At 47.6% G+C, this 17,239-nt stretch overlaps 1 protein-coding gene across 3 annotated transcripts in view; it reads right to left on the bottom strand.

Annotated features, from left to right (window-relative positions):
* The window catches only part of LOC106607713 (midasin), a 43,799-nt gene extending 26,666 nt beyond the window's left edge, over window positions 1-17,133 (bottom strand). For all 3 annotated transcript variants that reach the window (XM_045720768.1, XM_014204961.2, XM_014204960.2), the window contains exons 1-36: window positions 16,842-17,133; window positions 16,247-16,473; window positions 15,762-15,986; window positions 15,433-15,540; window positions 15,156-15,348; window positions 14,750-14,959; window positions 14,445-14,576; window positions 14,209-14,312; window positions 13,999-14,113; window positions 13,606-13,799; window positions 12,445-12,526; window positions 11,857-11,952; window positions 11,623-11,735; window positions 9,278-9,426; window positions 9,096-9,156; window positions 8,751-8,965; window positions 8,413-8,516; window positions 8,116-8,260; window positions 7,847-7,943; window positions 7,625-7,738; window positions 7,357-7,504; window positions 7,140-7,247; window positions 6,816-6,967; window positions 5,938-6,116; window positions 5,605-5,813; window positions 3,868-4,014; window positions 3,634-3,775; window positions 3,347-3,481; window positions 2,720-2,858; window positions 2,372-2,510; window positions 2,010-2,140; window positions 1,669-1,807; window positions 1,424-1,553; window positions 933-1,190; window positions 547-744; window positions 116-324 (exon numbers count right to left, since the gene is read on the bottom strand). In XM_045720768.1, the coding sequence (XP_045576724.1) occupies window positions 116-324; window positions 547-744; window positions 933-1,190; window positions 1,424-1,553; window positions 1,669-1,807; window positions 2,010-2,140; window positions 2,372-2,510; window positions 2,720-2,858; window positions 3,347-3,481; window positions 3,634-3,775; window positions 3,868-4,014; window positions 5,605-5,813; window positions 5,938-6,116; window positions 6,816-6,967; window positions 7,140-7,247; window positions 7,357-7,504; window positions 7,625-7,738; window positions 7,847-7,943; window positions 8,116-8,260; window positions 8,413-8,516; window positions 8,751-8,965; window positions 9,096-9,156; window positions 9,278-9,426; window positions 11,623-11,735; window positions 11,857-11,952; window positions 12,445-12,526; window positions 13,606-13,799; window positions 13,999-14,113; window positions 14,209-14,312; window positions 14,445-14,576; window positions 14,750-14,959; window positions 15,156-15,348; window positions 15,433-15,540; window positions 15,762-15,986; window positions 16,247-16,473; window positions 16,842-16,937 (5,343 nt within the window). In that variant the 5' untranslated portion in view covers window positions 16,938-17,133. The remainder of the gene's footprint in view (window positions 1-115; window positions 325-546; window positions 745-932; window positions 1,191-1,423; window positions 1,554-1,668; window positions 1,808-2,009; window positions 2,141-2,371; window positions 2,511-2,719; window positions 2,859-3,346; window positions 3,482-3,633; window positions 3,776-3,867; window positions 4,015-5,604; window positions 5,814-5,937; window positions 6,117-6,815; window positions 6,968-7,139; window positions 7,248-7,356; window positions 7,505-7,624; window positions 7,739-7,846; window positions 7,944-8,115; window positions 8,261-8,412; window positions 8,517-8,750; window positions 8,966-9,095; window positions 9,157-9,277; window positions 9,427-11,622; window positions 11,736-11,856; window positions 11,953-12,444; window positions 12,527-13,605; window positions 13,800-13,998; window positions 14,114-14,208; window positions 14,313-14,444; window positions 14,577-14,749; window positions 14,960-15,155; window positions 15,349-15,432; window positions 15,541-15,761; window positions 15,987-16,246; window positions 16,474-16,841) is intronic.
* Between the last annotated feature and the right edge of the window lie 106 nt (window positions 17,134-17,239).

A 17,239-nucleotide genomic window follows, 5' to 3' on the forward strand; every position in this document is an offset into this window, starting at 1 on the left:
ATATACAAAATATGAATCCAGAAACTTTATGTGACATTTGAAATTGGCATAATCATAGTAAAGCCTTCTATATTAACACAAGAGCCCCAGTGAAAGTTAGTGAACAGCGTCTTACAGTCTGCTCGGAGAGGTTGATCCTGACCAGGTGGTTCCCAGAAGCCTTTGCCAGGGCGGCCACCAGGCTGGTCTTGCCCACTCCAGGGGAGCCCTCCAGCAGCACAGGTCTCTGCAGCTTCAGGGCCCGTAGGAGCCTCTGGGCGTTGACCGCTGTGGTGCCTGCGGCTATGGCATAGTCAGTCAGGCTTCTGCTCTCCCTCTCCGGGCCTGATCAGAATAAAAGGACGAAAAACGGATGGAAAAAGGAAACAAAATCAACGAAAAAGGTAAACGCATTCATCGCCAACGACACACAGAAACTGCAGGATGTTTTACAAAAACAGGTCCATTAAACCAAACGCTCCGGTCTTGCTTCCTATGGCACCCTATATAGCGTACTACTTTTGACCAATGGCCCATGCTCTCGTCTAGGATCAAAGTGTCCCCAACCTGAGGGGATGTAGAAGGGGTCGATGCCAAAGAAGTCGTCCCCCCAATGGGGCTCCCTGGACAGGCTGGTGTCGTAGACCCTCAGCGCGTCTAGCATCTCCTGGTCCAGCTTGGTGATCCCACCCAGTTTGGTACGCAGGAAGCTCAGACAGGCCCTGCGCGCCACCAGGGCGTTCTCCGCAGCAGACGCCGTGGTCCCTGTGACATCATAGGAGGGACGCGTGAGATTGAACGATTCTAGTAGTTACTAAGCCTCTCACAACAGCAGCCAGCGTCTTCCACGTGCTGTGTACTCTAGCCATACATAAGCAAAACTAAATCTGGCAATGGATCATTTGCTGTTGTAATTCCACACGTCAACAACAGTCTGCGCCCCGGTGTCTGACCTGAGCCGATGCCGTCCACGTAGACCAGGCACGCTGCGTGGATGAAGGCAGTGACCGTGTCCAGCCGGAGATCCCACTCGGCCTCCTCCTCGCCCTCGTCCCCCATGGTCATGAAGCCGTCGGCGTCTCGCTCACACACCAGGTTGAGGAAGTTGACCCAGGACAGGATGTCCCTGACGCTGACCATGCAGCGCCGCCCAAAGTCCTGGTCGGTCAGCCAGTCGATGAAGTCCAGCATGAGCTCGGCGATGTGTCCTCCTGGGTTGGGGGTCAAAGGGTCATGGTGAGAGATGGCCACAAAAAGGAAGTAAAACGGATATTGAAAGTACTGGCGCCAAATTAACACAGAGGGTGCAACACATTTGAAGCAAAGCACAACAAAAACTGGAGAAGACCATATAAAATATGCGGTCAGACTATTCTAGCCTACCAAACGCTACTCCTAGATGAATAGCTGTATTATGTCTGTGGTGTGTGGAGGAGAGGAGTACCTTGGTGGTCGCTATCGTCCAATGAGAGGCCAGTCCTCAGGTTGTGCTGGATGATCTGCACCAGGTCACTGCGGCTGTTGCTCTGGGGGCACCAGATCTCTGTGAACCTGTTCCTCAGCGCAGGTGAGAGCTGGACACACGCAGAGAAATGTTAACAAGTTGGACTGATCGTTCACCTAACAAACAAACGTGCTTGTGGTCCTTTACAGGCAGAGTTAGAAAATAATAGAATATAGACTGTTCACCTCCTTCTTCCCGAAGTCTCCCCCAGGGTTCATTGTAGCTACCAGGCGGAAGTTCTGCCCTGCTGTAATCACCTCCACGTCGTCGTCGTCGCCACTTCCTTTCTCTGCCAGCACCAGAGACTTCTCCGTCTCTAGGACACTGAGCCAATCAGAGAGCAATCAGAGAGCAGGGTCAGAGAGGGTCAATGCTATCTAATGAAGTGCTATACGCTAATTCTTGTGAGGAAGCGGCTCTATTCCCATATCCACACTAGCATTCCATTTAGAATGAAGTCGTGTATTGGGGAAGGATTCTAAGTCGTATACTAGTGCCGATACTGGAACATAGTCAGGGTGTGTACCTGTTGAGTCTCTCCAACACAGAGTCGTCAGCCAGGGAGATCTCGTCCATGAGGAACACCCCTCCCTCTCTCATGGCCAGGACCAGGGGCCCGTCGTGCCACTCAAACAACCTGCCGTCCTCAGCGTCCGCCTGTACCAACACACAACGACAGGAGGGGGTCAGTGGGACTGCATTATCTGTTGCATTATCATTTGTGACTGCATTATCTTTACCAATACAGCATCACTTTATTTCATTTATTTTTTTACCTCAATTAATAAGTTAAAAATGCCTTACGAAGAGTTTATGATGGCTTCATTAAGCCTTATACGTTCATAGTTCATTTAGATTGTGCCCAATATCAGTGTAGTATCCATCTACCTGCTGCGTCCCAGTGTGTCTGACAGGGCGCAGGCCGCCCAGGAAGTCAGACGTCTCCATGTGCAGGTGACAGTTGAGGGAGAAGAACTTCTGTCCGGCCAGCGCAGCAAAGAGCTGGCAGATAGTGGTCTTACCGCACCTGGGGGGGGGGGGGGGGGGAGAGAAAACTTACGTCCTAACTGATCTGTCATTCTGGAGGCTAATACTGTAATGCAGTGGCCTCCGGATATGTAGACACAGAGATTTGTCGTTCTGTAGGTACTACTGAGCCATTCACTTTACCATGCTTGCTTTGGAAATTATATTTCTAATTCAAATGGACAATCAGGGACTCCGTATGAATCGTACCCAGTGTCTCCCACCAACAGAACAGACTCCCCGAAACGCAGGGCCCGTCCCACCAGCACGGCCAGTCTCCTCATCCCCCGCGTCCACACCACGTGACGGAACTCCTCAGGCACTCCCGCGATGCTGTCCACGGACGGACCTGCCAATCACAATAACCCAATCACACACTGACCGATAAAAACAACATTTGGCCTACTCAACTTGATTGAAATCATTGGGGTACGTTACGCAAAGGGAGCGGGTGTCATTCCAGTTGAGAAGGACAACGCCACGTGACCCACATTCCATACACTTCACACTCAATTTTCATGTTCACACACTATTGTCCCCAAATAATGGAGAACAGTGATATACACACCTTGAAGTACACCCTGAAGTACATATTGAGTACGTACAACCGTGGGTAATTTGTGGGTCCTCTTACATGCACTCACAGGACACCACCTTTATATTAAACATTCTCCATACCACATTCTGCACTTTTGACATGATAGTTTTAGTTGAATGCTTTCCTGTGTCGTTGACACTCTCCTCCAATATGAATTGGCTGTGAACGAACAGGGTCATGCACTCCGTTGGGTTGTGGTTCAATTGTTGTCTGTGTGAACCAGGCTCTGCTCTACTCACTAAACTGGGTGGTGAGCTGCTCCTCTGAGAACAGGTTGTCAGGGTTCACCGTCCTCTTGAAGTGTTTCTCCAGGATAGACTGGATGGTGGCGGCCTCCTCTGGCTTCCTCACTCGCCCAGCCAGCAGCATGAACCCTGAGAGAGAGAGACAGCGTTTGATTACATTATATGAAGTGGATGTGTCATCGACACAATCCCCCCCCCCAAAAGGCACGGAAAAAGCAAGAGACAAAAAACGAAAATGTGCATTTTGCGTAAGATAGGGGTGTGATTCGATTGGGCCTTACCATCATCAGCTAAATGCTGCAGCCAATCGCGGGAGGCGTCTGTCTGCTCCTCCAGCCGATAGCGGTCGGCCCAGCGGAACAGATCTCTCAGGGTGATGAAGCCATGTTTCCCAGCAAACACTGTGGATCCCCTGCGAAGAGACTACACACACACACACACACACAACAGCATTACCTTAATGCCAAAAGCAATGAGTTAGCATGTGAAAGGGAGGTCAAATATGTGACACTCACCTGGAGATCCTGCATGACCTTGACCAGCTTGGAGCAGTAGGACGGAGGGAGACTACATCTCTGGCAGAGGATGGTCTCTAGCTCGTCACTGGGCAACTCGTCAAAGTGAAGCTCCACAAAGCGATTCCTGAAGGCCCTGGACAGCACCTGACGGGGGGTAAGATTACATTGCAATCAATGGGACTCGGCCTGTCAAACTACACCGCAGCGTTTGTTTTTGACACTTTTTTTTTTTTTTTGAGATTTGGTCCAGTCTTACGTCATTCTGACTAAAATATCATGTCGTTTCAAGAATGATTTAGTCTAGTTATTCCATGTACGCGAACATACATAGCCTTGTCATAGCCTTGTCCAACTGCATAACATCCTATTCTCGTCCCAACAGCAGAAATATGACTAACATATATAAGAATGATATATTCCCGAATTCAGCTTAGATACTGCACATTACATACAAAACAAACAAGGACACACAGAAGAGAGTGGAGAGCAAGAGTGTCCCCTGTAATCGAGTCCGAGTCACCAATGGTCGGTCGAGTCACGAGTCCCTATCGCTGAAGTCCCAGTGCTCGAGAAAGTGATTTACCCAGTCAGATATAGTGAAGTGGCTAGAGGGATTTAGTCAATAAATAGCTTGCTATCCCTTTTCCTTTATTTTTGTGCCACTAAATGTTTTCATGTAGGCTATTGGTAATGTTACCAGGGCCACGTTCTTTGCAAAATATCCTCAAACGTTGCAGATAGAAATCCCATGAATAGAGCCAAAGTTGTTCCGTATTCAACGTGTCAGAAAGGCATGTTTGTTCTAGATAGAAATATGCTATCTGAACATTCCAAAACGTTGCGTCCTGCTGAAAGCGCCTTGGGTTAGCCTACGGGCTAGAATTAGCCTAAGGGATAGAATCAAGATGTTTTCTCGGAGGAAAAGAGGGAGATTTGGCTGCATAACCTGGCTATGAAAATCACTGGGGAAAGTGGGAGGGTTGAGCGAGACTACAAATTACAAAAGACCGCCTACTTTTCTATACTCAAGGGAGAGAAAAACATAGCTGCACTGTTGTTTTACTATTAAACTCAATGCTGCTATTGTTTTGAATTTTGTAAAGCAGCTTGTGTTTCTTAACCCGGCGAAAGGGTAGTTAACTAGAAGCCTGGAGGTGATTGGTTAGCTACGCGGAAGCAAGAGAGTCGCCTGGCGATGTGTATAATCGGAGGCGGAGCCTGTCTGCCCACACTCCTCGCTTGCTCCTCCGCAGCTCACCAGCTGATGTACAGCAGGCTGTGTGTACCAGGTGTGGCCGTGTCCTTCTCACTGCTGAACAAAACTGCGCTCCACATCAGGGCTGCTAATATTAATATTGTGCTTATCACTGAGAAGCTCTCAATCGCTCTAAAAACTATTGTCTAGTCTACTTAGTAGTTAGATTTTAGTTAGAGACAATTTTGACTCATCTCCTTTTAGCCAACGGAAATCAAAATCTATTTTGTTTAGTTAAAGTTTTTTCTGGGTCTATTTACTCAGTTATAGTCTTGTCAATTGCCACAAAAAAAGTGTGTTTGACAAATATTCTTGTCACAATTTTTGTTGATGAAATTAACACTGCTACACTATCACTATCCCACTTTGACTCTCTTAAGGGAGAGATCACATCGTACTCTGTGTGCTTGCTTGAAATAACCAAACTACACTATCCCAACTGAATCTTAATATCCCACTATGGCCTGAGTGACGCGTACCTTTCTGCCTCCGTAGAAACCAGGAGGATTCTGGGTAGCGAACAGCATGAATCGGGGATGAGCTTTGACCACTTCCTGTGTCTCTGCGACAAACAGCTCCCTGTTGTCGTCCAGCAGTCTGTTCAGGGCCTCCAGGACGTCTGTAGGGGCCAAGTTCAATTCATCTAAAATGATCCAGTAGCCTTTTCTCATGGCGTCAATCAGAACGCCTGTAGGGGAAGCAAACACAGAGAGACACACACACACACACGACATTACACCGTAATCATGAACAGAGTGTTTACTACAGGCTGTGTGAGACACTGCAGGGCTACAGCATGGAACTGGCCGTACCCTCTTTGAAGACCAGCTTGCCCCTGCCGTCAGAGGAGTAGCAGCCGATGTACTCCTGGATGTCTGTGTGCTCGTGGTTGTTGATCCTCACACACTGGTTCCCCGTGGCGGCCGCTATCCACCTGATCAGGCTGGTCTTTCCCACCGAGGTCTCTCCTTGGATCAGGACCGGGTGGCTCCTGAAGAACAAAACAGAAACACATCAACACAACACTTCTACTGGCTTTTGGTACCGTCTGTTTGTAGCCGTGTCCCACTGCGCAATTCGTGGAAGAGGAGTTGATTGATTTTCCTTGGCCTCGAGTGTAGAGGCCATGGCCGTGTCCCAAATGGCGCCTAGGGTTTTGGTCAGAAGTAGCGCACTACGTAGGGAACAGGGTGCCATCTGGGATGCAAGCCCATGTGTCCAGAGAGGACCGAATTAATGAAGGGCAGAGAAACAATCAAGCACTTAGTGGGGGGACGATTGACCCGTTCGGTGTGGGCATGGAAACACGCAACGACGTGTGAAAACCAGCCATGTCGTCTTTATGGCAGCAGCGAGTGATGACGCAACGAATGTTTCGCTAACACAACTCGTGTGACGCTCAGGTTGACAACACAATTTCCCTTTAAAGAAACAGAATCAACCCTGAATACAGCTGTCAGATAGTGGCTACTATGACCAGGCTCTTCCAGAGCCATCAGTTTTATAGGACTTTTTTCCTAATATCCCCCATGTAATGTTAAATGCGGAGATAACATGGCTGCCATAGAACGTTGACGTGTCACGTAAACGCATCACAACGCAGAAACGTCATTGGCCCAACTAAATAAATGGTTCTGGGCTCCACGGATATTGACTAGGTTGATTGACGGCAGCAGGTCAGTTTGCCTACCCGGCGGACACCACCCTGGCCAGGTCACGCAGGTTGAGCTTGACGGAGGTGGTCAGAATGTAGCTGGGGTCCAGGGCTGGCTCCATCTCCCCCTGGGAAACCCAGTAGCCTTCCATCTGGATGCAGGGTCGCCCAGTGGGCTCCGGGATGGGCTGGGGGAAAACACACAGATCAGGAGACGCGGCTCACTCGTGAACTCATGATTAATTAAGCACTTGAAATGACCCCAGATTGTGCCTTTAAAAATGTTCAAAACACTCAGAAATCGGCATTGCATAAATGTCTTCGGACCTAATTAGTCATTGTACGGGACTGCTGTTTTACCTGCTTCAGACACCTGACGTTTCCGCCCATGATGTGTTGACACACCAGTTTCTGGACCATGGGATGGGAGCTGCGGTCCAGCTGGGTGAGGAAACTCAGACAGAAGCCCTGGAGAAAGACACCAATGGAGAATCTGGTGACATCTGAACCTATGGTCCCATCTAAATCAATGACGTTACTGAGGATATCAACAGTGACACAGCCTTTGGCCTCCTACCTCGTAGAGAGAGCGCTGGACGCTGTGGCAGGGGTTGGCTGCCACGTACTTCAGAGCCCTGCAGAGGGTACGCAGGCTGTAGTGGGGATGGTGTCCTGTCCCATCCACCAGCTTGGAGGTCGCCTCTTTACGCACCGCCAGGTAAAAGCTGCATCGACAAAATGATCCAATCAATCAAGTCAGCAATCAATATGACATGACATTCAACGTGATTTTGCGGGAACTTCATGAGCCACGTGATGGCTACGACAGTGTTCTGACCCCTGACCTTATGATGCCGTTGATGACGTTTTTACTAGGGTTCAATCCTTTCAGGTAGTCAGACACCAGGATGAGCAGGTCTCCCTCGTTCTCCAGCTCTTCCACATACAGCTCAGTGAACCTGGGGAAAAAGACAACGGTTACAAAGTCAAACCACCATTAGTAGGGGTTGTCGGTAAGTTAAAGACATTTCAGGCCCACACCAGGCCTGGTTCTCTCTTGTTCCCACCTGTTTCTGATGCCCAGGGGCAGGTTCCTCTTCCCCACGTCAGTCGCTGGGTTCATGCAGGCAAAGAGACGGAAGTCTGGATGGCGAACCAGGGGCTCTGTGCAACAACAAAAAAAAGGTGGAGTTTTATTCTGGTCAGCATCAAAGTGATTTCCAAGGTCATGATCAACTAATAACTTTATGACCAAAATCATGAGAATAATAAGTCATTTATTACATGTAATATATAACATGTCATAACATGCTACGGAGAGCGGTGGGAGCCTCACCAGTGTCTCCGCGGTCCAGCAGCACCAGAGAGCCGGCGGTGCCCTCCAGCAGACCACTCAGACACTCCAGGGTCTCTGCTGCAGCCAGGTTCATCTCATCCAGCAGGATCCACTCTCCTTTCTTCACCGCCTGGGCCAGAGTCCCCTGTAGAAAGATAGACACACAGAGTTTAGCATCATAATAACAGGTTGGTGAGCAACAGGGATGTGTAGCGCGTGTGTGTGTGTGTGTGTGTGTGTGTGTGTGTGTGTGTGTGTGTGTGTGTAAGAAAGGAGAGGCTTTAGGTAAGCCATTACCTCCACAAAGGCAAAGACCAGTGTGGTCTCACAGGCTCTGATCTGCTGCTGGGTTTGAGCCAGCCTCACAGCCAGGGCTTCCCACTGGTCCTGCAGCAAGGCAGCTGGAGGAGACACACAAAACCACACAGTGAGAATAGCCTGAGGCAACGCTCACGTCGCTGTCACAGTGAGAGTACGGCTAAGCTATTCAAGATGAGAGGGGTTTAAGGTACTTCTGTCGTAGTTCCCCAAATGGCTCCCTATTCTCTAAATAGTGCACTACTTTCGACCAGATCCCCAAGGGAATAGGGTGCCACTTAGGACACAGACAACATCTAAAAAGTGGGTGACGGTACCATTGTTCTTCTCCTGCAGCTCCGACTTGCCGAGGGCCGACTTGCAGACGTGGTCCATGAGCTTGAGCAGGTCCGGCCAGCGCTTGCCCCTGAAGCAGGTCTGCACGTGGCCCAGGAAGGTCAGGTTCTGCTTGCGGGAGTACGTCTGGGAGAACACGTCCTCGAAGGCCTCACGCAGGGGCAGCAGGATCAGCTTGTGGTCCACTGGTTTATACCTGCAGATCGGGGAAGAGAATATGGATACTCAGTACCAACACAGGCATTTTCCCAGTCTGAATATGCCGGTATAGGTGAAAGGTCATATAAGAAAAGGACTAGCTAGGTCTTCTGTTGTAATTCACTTACCCTCCTAGCAGGTCAGCTGTGTCGCTCTGCTGGTTCATATTCACCACCCGTAACCTGTGTCCTGGAGAGAGAGGAGAGAGGAGAGGGAGCGAGGACAGGAGGCGAACAGAAGTGGTGGTTAGTGGGTTCCCATTGTACCATGTTGTCTGAGAGGAGCTTCCTGGCAGTGTTGTGTGTCTCACCAGTGAGTCCAGCCAGGTACTGCACAGTGGACGTCTTGCCCGTGCCCGTCTCACCAACCAGGAGGATGGGTTCCCCCTTGGTAACACACACAGCTAGCTGTTCCAAAAGCACCGCAGAGGGTCGCGTGGCAGCAAATGTCTGCTTCTCGCTGTACACATGGAGGCACATATAGGTTAGGTTATGCTTTCACTCAAGTTTTGCCTAGAATGCTTTCAACATGCAAATGCATAAAACAAGGTCAAAAGACCTAATGACACATGAAATCCACAATTAGGCCTATGCTATCTTATTGCGGAAATTGCCAATTGTATTTCTATTTAGCAAATGCCTTTCAAAAACAAAATGTGCATTTGCTTTCTTCGGGATTTAGAGCCGGGTACAATAGATCTGACAGGTTTGGAAAGGAAGAATCCACATGTTTTTAGTCATAGGCGGAGGCTTGGAATATTTGCTGGTTTATCATAGTGTGTCGTTAAAGATGTCGGGATCTTAACTTGACCCCTTTCGCCGCAGGAGGAAAATAATCCTTCAGCGGAAGGAAAATAATCCTTCAGCGGGAGGATTTGAATATCTGAAGAAATATTTAGAATTTGGTTACTACATGACTCCATATGTGTTATTTCATAGCTTTGATGTCTTCACTATTATTCTACAATGTAGAAAATAGGACAAATAAAGAAAAACCCTTGAATGAGTAGGTGGGTCCAAACTTTTGACTGGTACTGTATGTTGAAGGCAAGCAACAGGCAGAATAAATGAACAGTTTCCTCAGTGCATGTCTGGTTACAGCCACTGACCCTGGCACACATATGCCAGAGTCGGCGTAGGTTCGAATCCGGCCCACTGCCCTTTGACTCGTGGATGAAGGTCTATTTTTGACGCATTAATTCCGCGTGGTTACAGGGTTAAAACAGAAACAACTCGAAAAGGTTAACAGTTTAGGCATTCATTCCGAGTGGTTATGGTTGGATCTGTGGTTTGGGGAACGCTTAAAACAAAATGATCAAAAAAAACGACGCTCCCACGTTCCATCGGTATTCTTACTGCCTGCCGTAGCATTGTGGTCTAAGCAGCGCGCTCCAACTGCGAGTTCGCGCCCAGCGCTGGGCGATATAGTGCGGCATACATTAGGCCTACAAGTAAATAGCATTCATTTAAGAAGTAAAACGAATATTCTAATAATTTGCACAAAGAAAAATGCTTCAGCTCAACAAAATCGTCTTAGGATAGGCTCAAGTGCATAAACATCTTGACAGCGTTACGAAACATTAATACAGGCTTTCACTCCACGCCTAAGACCAAAACTATATTGACAAATGATACATAGACTACGAAACGTGGACGAGCATCCACACTGGAGGAAATGTTAGCGTTCTACAGTACCACTACATCTGTCAATCAACTGATGGCCCAATCAGCTCATCAACTAGCTTATTATCGTTTTTTTTTTTTTTTTACACCTTTCAATATGTGATAGGTTAACACAGGGCTCGCCAACCATGTTCCTGGAGAGCTACCGTCCTATTGGTTTTCGCTCCGACTGAATGAAGTTGGTTTTCAATCCAACCCCAGTTGTAACTAACAGGAGGGTAGCTCTACAGGAATGGGATTGGAGAGCCCCGAGCCTACAGAATGGAACCTATTGGAATATAATCAAATAACAAGGGATCTATTGCAACCATCGCCAGCTTGTTAAAACGTCAATACGTAATAGATTTCCTACTGTGACAATTTACCCGACACTGCGTGAATGGAAACTAACGTTGGTGTAGCCAACATGTTTCCTATTTCTGTTATCCAAAAGTGTCTGGCGTGGTCATTTCTTAGCAGGATCGGGGGGGGTAAAATATCCCTGGACTGTCCATATTTGAAAGGTGTAAATAAATCAAGTAAATCAGGGCAATTTAGTTATTTGTGCCAGAAGGGTGTGGGCCGGAATCGAACCCACACTGACACTTTTTCCAGGGACTCAACAGGCTCATTTGAATTCTCTGATGCAGCAGGAAAATTCTCGGCAACAAAAGCGTGATCACGTTAAGATCCGACATCTGTAGGGATCAATTAAAAGTGGATTCCATCAACCAGCGGGGAGTCTACTTGGCTGTTCCCCAGCTTGGGTAAGTGTTTGGCCTGGCACAGTGACTATATTGTGTAAAACAGAGAGATTACGTGCACATACTGACAGGGCTGGCAGCCTGACCCAGTGCGTTCCATAAGCCCCAGCTGCCAGCCAAATAACTGACTACTAACCCTTAGGCGGCCGGCTACTTCACTGGCTTAAACAAATCGGGATGCATCAGATGCCACCAAATGTTATTTTAGGTCACACAGTTTGCTGACTTACTTGCAGATGCGGACCACTTCGTTCTGCTTCCGTTCCAGGGTCACTCTGCCCACCAAGGCCTCCGACTCCGTCCCAGAGATGCCAGGCTTGTACATCTGGCAGAAATGTGCGGCCTGAGGGGCACACGACCATCACGTCAACAGTCAACAACAAACAAACAGTCACAATGTCTGAGTCCCAAATGGCCCACCTTGTCGGGCAGTGGCCCGTCATTTCCAGTGGTGCTGCACTTACCTTCTCTTTGGAGATGTTGAGCTTGCTGCCGATGACCTCAGCCATGCGTAGCCTACTCTCTGGTCGGGATAGCATGGCCGTGAAGCAGTCTAGGGCCTAAAAGGGGGGAAAGCCACAAAACAGTACAGTAAAGAAGAGCGGTGTGGTGGAGGGGGGGGCAGTCAAACTGTTAAATGTTTCTGAGACCGTTACAGCTACATTGATTTTTCCATTCAAAGATACATTGTGCTATGCCAATGAATCTATCCATAGTCTATCCTAAACTAGCCTTGCTCAACCATCCTGATCAGCAGCACATTCTGGTTCACGAGGCTAACCCGAAACAGCTATGACAAAGTGTTAAAGACATCGAGTGCTAGCGCAGCTGCAGGATTTTCTTTCCGAACCAAGATTGGGTTATAATCTTACCAGTCTCTAGAACTCCTCAGTTCCACACAGAGTTCTAAGTTACAGAATGCCCAATGAACAGTGGTGAATAACGATCTCCGATTTAAGCCGGTTCAAGCCAGAAAGCTTCATTAGCTAAGTAAATATGGCAGGTGGGCGATAACATTGCAATGCCAGCCTGTGCTGTGACTCGAGGCTTACCTCCAGAAAGACATGTTGAGCGGTGGCAGACGAGGTGCTGTCAAAGTTACTGCTGATCCTATCACACCATTTCAGCAGGTCTCTGTAAAATATAGTGTCGAGGTTACATAAATATGACAATGATAGAGGAGTTGGCTTAAGGACATTCAGATCTAGGAGCAGGCTAGATACAGATCTAGGAGCAGGCTAGATACAGATCTAGGAGCAGGCTAGATACAGATCTAGGGCCAGGCTAAGTTTTGCAAATGAAAAAATACATTCAGTATGTAAGTTAATTGCATTGATCCATGCAGCTAAACCATATACAACATTGAAGAGGGCCACAGAGGCCGTATGGAAAAGCGTGCTGCCAACAACGAGTGAACTCCTACAAATGAGGGGGGTCAGGTTTGAACTAGTTATCTAATGATAAGGGCTGTCCTGGTTTGACGTCTAGCATTAGTGAAACAAGCTCTATAGAAAGACGGGGCCAATCGATGGGCCATGGAGCGCAGGCAGCAGCACCCAGTGGAAAGCTAATTAAAGTCCTGAGGGCTGGCTGGTCATCTCATCTCCCAATAGGCCACAACAGAGCAAAATGTGAACCACACAACCTTCCTCTGCTCTGGGACACGTGGTGGGAGGGATGGGGCTGGCTGGGTTTGATGCTATATGATGGGGGGGGACTGAATAGCTAGGGACTTATGACAATGAGTTTATCACAAGTTCATGAGCTAACAGCGGCATATAGACAGATGGACTGTGTCATCTTTCAGAGCAGGGGAAAAAAGATTGGTGTAAACACCTTTGAGGGTTGGCATTGTTAGCTGTGATTGGTTAAATCCATTGCTACAAGAAATGTAACTAAATGTAAGTAGCTACAAAGTATAAAATGAAGCTTAAAGGAAATATTCACCCATTTTGAATGGGGTAATTTCAGGTTTTCATGTGTTTCTGAGCTAGCTGCTTAAGCAGGCAGAAATACAGCCAGTATGACATGTTTTGCATTATTTGAAGGGAAGAAGCTCAGAACATCGGTCAGAGATGCACCAAAACAATTAATTTTTTTTAAACATTCAAAATGGGTAGATCTTTCCTTTAACCGTTTTTTCCCCGGCTTCAACGTGTACCAGTTCTCAAAATCTCGAGAGCTAAAAATGAGAGCATGTTACTGGGCATTACCTCAGGGACAGTCCCCTCCCCTCAAGGGACGTGGTCTTGCCTTCCAGCCTGTGATGGGACACCTCTGGGGGCTGCAGGCTGTCTGTGTGGCCCAGTGCCACCGGGTCAGGATGACTCTCTCCAGTCAGCTGGCAGTAAATATCCAGGAGGCGCTCCACAACAACCGTCAGGTTAGGGTACCTGTTCACCAGAACCTGCACAGACAAAGAATAACACTACTGGTAGCTTCAGGGACTTCTTTAGTTTAGTAAGGTTCAACGGAATCAGTGTACTGAGCATTATGGGTACCGTAGTACATCCTGCGACAGAAACTACGCTTGATACAAGGGTCAAAATATAAAACTACAGGAAATCAATGTGGACTCCATTTGATCAGGTCCTCAGTCGTCTCACCTTCTTCAGTTCCTCTCGTGCCATATTTCCCATCTGCAGTTTAGTCCAGTACTTGTCCAAGAGAGCTGCGTGGGTGTTCTGTGGTCTGTACCAACCTCCGGCACTGTGGAACATCCTACAAACAAACACAAACATCAGTTAGTTTCTGTGTTTAAAAAGAGGATGACATGTATAGAGTCACACGTGGGCCACATATAATCATATTCTTACCTTCTCGTAGCAAAGAATTGGAAGCCTGGGGCCACTTCAACGCAGTCCTCCCGTCCTGGGATCATCAGCTTTTTATTCTCCATCAAGGGAAGGAGTACAGATATCTGCAAAGCATACAAACTCATGGGATGACATGCTAGAAAATACCTTCTAGTCTTGAACCCACTACTACAGTAATAACTGTACAAGTGTAATTCATGTAATTCCATGTGTGATTCAGGTGTGCAAATACCCACCACATCTAGAGGAGCATGGTCAATGTCCTCCAACAGGATCCAGTGTCCTTTAGAGACAGCCTGTGTCAGCGTGCCTGGCTGCCACACAAACTTCCCAGGGATATCAGTGCAGCGATACATCCCGAGCAACAGCTGCAAAAAAAGACAGCAAAGAGATTAGACAATTCCTATTTGCAACCATTAAAAAAAACTTTCGAAAGCTCTCAGAGGTTGAGGTCATACCAGTGTCATTGGACTCTCCCTCTATATGGACTGATACCCGAAAATGATTTCATAGGTCGCCTATATTAAATCACTGCTCTTACCTTGCTGTCAGTTTGATCCCCAAGTTGGACTTTGAGAATCTCTGGTGTTTTGGTATGTCCGGTCACGGCAGCCAAGAACTCCACCAGGGCAGTTTTACCACATCCAATGGGCCCTTCCAGAAGAACAGCCTTCTGGGATGCCACTGCCATGGCCAGTCTCCGCAGGTTGCGACAGGTCGAATCCACTAGCACCAGATCCTTTAGGTTACCCTAGATTTTACATATATTTCCACGAATCAAATCAACACTACCGATGTTGTTTGAACCATATATCATATCCACTTTTTCAAATAACATAACTATAAAGCATTTGATGGAGATTCCCTATTAAGTTTACTTTTTAGTCTAGGACTAGATTTAATCTGTGTCCAGGAAATGGCCCCTTAATTTCAACAGGAAGTCTTACCTGTTCTGTCTGTTTGGGGGCGATCCTAGGTAGCACCACCCCACAGACAGCCACCACAGTCTGGGACAGGTCTTCTGACACTACCTGACCCCGGGTGAATTTGTTCCCCTTCTCCTGGCGCCACATCACAGTACCCTGATTAGCCAGGACCAGGGCCTTCTCTACCTCAAACTGCTGAGTTTCCTCCAGTGACCTAGATGTTTATAAACCGATACAAGCAAAGGTTATACGCTGAAAACGTAACAGATTGTAATAATAGAAACAGAAATGAACCTACTTTATCTTCATGTGCTGAATCTCGTCACTCGACAGCACCTTCCTCAAAAAAATGGTTTTCTGATTGTCAGTCATGTGGGACACCAGGGCCAGACACTGGGCAGTGTAACTACATGGGAAAGAATCCGGACGACCGTTATTAGCATCTTCAAGTTGACTTCACATCAACAAACAGACGGTTGTAAAAGCATCAATCAAAGCATTCAGCCCGTTTCCGAGGTGCGAGGCAGCTTGCTGTACAAGTACACCCCCCCGGACAGGACGCAAGCCTGTCGCAAGGCCCGAGAGAGAATAGACACCGTGAAAACGGTAGACAAGGTAGATACTCACCCTCGAACCATGATGTCGCTGGTGAGCAGTTGAGAAACACATGCACTCCAGTCCCAGAGGACTCGGAACTTGGCACAGTCACTCTGGAGGAAGCGGAGGGTAGCACCCATTAGGTCCCGCAGCTTCATCCTCCTGGGGCCGTACTGGACAGACGAGGACTCTTCACTGGTGAAGAAGAGCCTCTGGAACACCGGAGGGGCATCGTTGAAGTACCTCGCAGCAAACCTGAGAAAGAAAAGAGGGGAGTGTAACAGCTTGGAAGTAGTGGTTGAAGTGGGCCGGTAGTACTGTAAATTTTCTACTGCTTGAGTACAAGCCCCTCATAAGGAATACCAGCACTAAAATACCAACTCTGGTACAGTAAAAAAAATAGAGTATTGGCAGCTTTTTCATGCCACTTCAAGCACTTAGACGAGAACAGAAAAGATAACTCGTGTTTTTGAAGTGTTCGTCACGTCAGAGATCACAGAAGGTTCACTACTTACGCCTGTGCGTCGGGACTGACGCCGAGGAGTTTGCTGAGCGCCACACACAGGCGCTCGTGGAGATCATGGTTGATTCTGCCGTCTGCTTTGATCCTCTGCGCGTTCCTCTCCAGCAGGTCCAGGATCAGCGGCCGGAGGTGGCGGGCGAGCAGCAGTGTATAGTCCTTCTCCAACAGCAGCTGAGACAAACATGCCAGGATGCTCTGTCTGTCCTGCTGGCTCCATATCTGCAGACAGACAGACAGAAAGACATATCAGGTGAAAGTCAAGATTGACATTGAATTCATTAGGACATTCCAGGCAACTGTAGACAAGCATTGGCTAAGTCTATACCCTCCAATCTCAAGGGACACCCATCAATGTAATGTAAATAGCGTCCTGATAAAAAACAATTGTAATTGGGTTACATTTGCATTCATTAAGATGGTGTGTAGGCGTAGTGCAATTTCTTGGATGGTTAATAAGACATCTAATCTATGCATTTATAAGATGGTGGAATATGCACAGATAGGATGCATCACCTATCAATAAGTCAGATAAAGAGACATATTACAGACACTATGGTTTTAATAAGTCAAGGAGAAATGTATCTTACCTGTTTAGTTAAATACTTGCTGAGTTCGTTGTGACTTTTGTCAATATGTCTGGATATGCTACCAAGTGATGACAGGCTCAATTCTAAATTTTCCATCGTACCATTTGTCGTTTAGGACAGAGAAATCCACAGCGAAATGTACGAGAATGGATAAAAACTGTAATGGGTTATTATATTAGTCGTTGACCAAATCGTGAGGTACATCACTTGTCTGTCTAGGTTGTATCACAACACAGCAAGCACGTTCCCGTTACTGTTAAAATCCAGTCCACATGTGAGTAAATCAGAAACACTTCCGGTTCGGTCGATTGTCCAAATGATGTCGCTTAGATGACGCTATTGGAAGCGACAGGCATACCTACTTGAGATAGATGCTTTTTGCTTTGGAAAAATCGAAA

This window comes from Salmo salar, chromosome ssa06 (assembly GCF_905237065.1).
Source record: "Salmo salar chromosome ssa06, Ssal_v3.1, whole genome shotgun sequence".
In the NCBI taxonomy this organism is placed as follows: Eukaryota; Metazoa; Chordata; class Actinopteri; order Salmoniformes; family Salmonidae; genus Salmo; species Salmo salar.